General features: G+C 46.4%; 1 protein-coding gene across 1 annotated transcript in view; it reads left to right on the top strand.

Moving 5' to 3' along the window:
• Positions 1-2,500, top strand: part of LOC308361105 (SEC14-like protein 5) — a 21,582-nt gene that overhangs the window by 9,567 nt on the left and 9,515 nt on the right. The window contains exons 6-8 of the mRNA XM_080833361.1: positions 1-93; positions 593-705; positions 2,475-2,500. The exon at positions 1-93 is cut by the window's left edge and continues 178 nt beyond it; the exon at positions 2,475-2,500 is cut by the window's right edge and continues 4 nt beyond it. Of these exons, the coding sequence (XP_080689487.1) occupies positions 1-93; positions 593-705; positions 2,475-2,500 (232 nt within the window). The remainder of the gene's footprint in view (positions 94-592; positions 706-2,474) is intronic.

Here is a 2,500-nt window from a genome sequence, read left to right as displayed (position 1 = left end):
CCCAGCTGCACCTTGACCTCTCGTCGCCTGGCAACAGCAGCCGTGATGCCCCCAGCTTCAGCGCTGGCAACTCGGAGCCGTCCACTCCAGATGGTGAGTTCGGTTTCTTCTTGGGGGGGGTTTGCAGACTGAAACAATGACTCTGCAAAAAAAAAAAAAGGAAGTGTGAGGGAAGCATCTAAGTCAGGTGAGAGGCAGAAGAAAAAGAAGAGTGGGGGGAAAAGAAACGTCCTCTCTCCTCTCCTGTTATCCCCTAAAGACCTATAAGAGAGAGGGGGAAGACAGCAATAACATTGGGCCAGAATGTTCGCTCAGCGAGCAGCGCTGACTCAGCAGATTTCAGGCCAAGACACCAAGAAGTTCCATCTCCCCGTGTGCACCGTTCAGCACACCAAACAACAGTAAACATCGCATAACCTGTGTTATTTTGAACATTTGCATTATATGTGTGTGTGTGTGTGTGTGTGTGTGTGTGTGTGTGTGTGTATGTGTGTGTGTGTGTGTGTGTGTGTGTGTATGTGTGTGTGTGTGTGTGTGTGTGTGTGTGTGTGTGTGTGTGTGTGTGTGTGTGTGTGTGTGTGTGTCCATGCAGCTGATAAGCTTGATGCGGACTACATTGAGCGGTACCTGGGCCATCTGACACCAATGCAAGAGAGCTGTCTGATCCAGCTCAGGTCCTGGCTACAGGACACGCACAAGGGCAAGGTAAGAAAGAGCTCGCCTGCCCTCATCTGGGATTGATTACTTTTTCTGTGTCATTAAAGAACAAGCAGCGATGAAGGCCGACTGTTGTGTCACCTCACGTCATCTGTGTCAGGCCAAAAAAGTTGCACTTGAACACACGGCCAAGACTATCACAAGGAAATAACTCAATACCAAACCATAAACAAAACAGCGTTTGCTCACCATTTTCACACCACTCTCGTTCACCACAGATGGTTTCGTAATGTAGCCACGTCTAATCGAGAATATGTCTCATAAGAAGTTGAAAATGGCACTAGCGTTGTCAGCTCGTTGTCTTTTGATAAAAAAGGAAAGGAAGAGGCGGAGGTGAAGAATAGGTGAAACTGCACTAAATGATAAGAACATTACAACACCTCTAGCCTTCTTTAGCAAACTGTCATACCTGTAAATCACTTGTAACACATGAGCACATTGTGAGATTGCAAAACATAATCAATTAAAGAACTTAAGTTAAGAACAAAAAATCAGATTTTTGTAAGTGTTGACCGACTTCTGCATCTACCAGTAGTAACATGTAGACAGTGGTGTTGGGCCATGGAGCTACAGTAAGTTACAGGCCTGTTTGTAATGCAGTAATGGACAGTGGTGTTGGGCCATGGAGCTACAGTAAGTTACAGGCCTGTTTGTAATGCAGTAATGGACAGTGGTGTTGGGCCATGGAGCTACAGTAAGTTACAGGCCTGTTTGTAATGCAGTTATGGACAGTGGTACTGGGGCATGGAGCTACAGTAAGTTACAGGCCTGTTTGTAATGCAGTAATAGACAGTGGTGTTGGGCCATGGAGCTACAGAAAGTTACAGGCCTGTTTGTAATGCAGTTATGGACAGTGGTGTTGGAGCATGGAGCTACAGTAAGTTACAGGCCTGTTTGTAATGCAGTAATGGACAGTGGTGTTGGGCCATGGAGCTACAGTAAGTTACAGGCCTGTTTGTAATGCAGTTATGGACAGTGGTGTTGGAGCATGGAGCTACAGTAAGTTACAGGCCTGTTTGTAATGCAGTTATGGACAGTGGTGTTGGGCCATGGAGCTACAGTAAGTTACAGGCCTGTTTGTAATGCAGTAATGGACAGTGGTGTTGGGGCATGGAGCTACAGACCTGTTTGTAATGCAGTTCCTCAGATACACAGGGGACTAGGGGACAGAGCCCAACCCAGAGCCCAACACAGTGTCTCATGGGTGCTGTAGACACACCAGGCACACGAGGGACAGACGAGCTCAGTGCTCCGGTGCCCTTCGGAGTCAGGCCCTAAGGTGTGCCTTTTACCTTGTGCAGCCGGCACAGTGGAGCTCTTTAAAACATGAAGCCCAGTGTATGGATGTACTTAAAGAGAACACAAGGGCTTCAGAGAACACATGGGCTTATACATGACGTGCCTCTTTTATGCACATCTATAAGTACATCTAAAAGTACATCCATATATGCATCCATAAGTGCATGCATATATAATCTCCTCTTACGGTCCATAAACTCACTGCTATTTCAAATGAACAAAGTATCTGTTTGTGTTTATTTTTATTGAACCATACAGATTTCTGTGTGTGTTTTGTTACCATGGCGATAGATTGTTTTAGCTACGTCTTTTAGCTGCCGTGTGCAAGACCTGGTAAGGGAGAGACTGTGTGTGCCCTTCACGTGTCTTTCACGGTGTGTGTTAACCTCCACTGGCCATCAGCTGTGGAGTGTGTGATGATTGAGTGACTGGTGTTACGTTGATTTCCCTCCTTCTAGTCCGAAACAGGAGAATGGAAAGCTGA

Source organism: Sprattus sprattus (assembly GCF_963457725.1).
Source record: "Sprattus sprattus genome assembly, chromosome: 1".
In the NCBI taxonomy this organism is placed as follows: domain Eukaryota; kingdom Metazoa; phylum Chordata; class Actinopteri; order Clupeiformes; family Clupeidae; genus Sprattus; species Sprattus sprattus.
The sequence above is the reverse complement of the archived record's forward strand: the minus strand, read 5'-3'. Positions and strand labels throughout refer to the sequence as shown.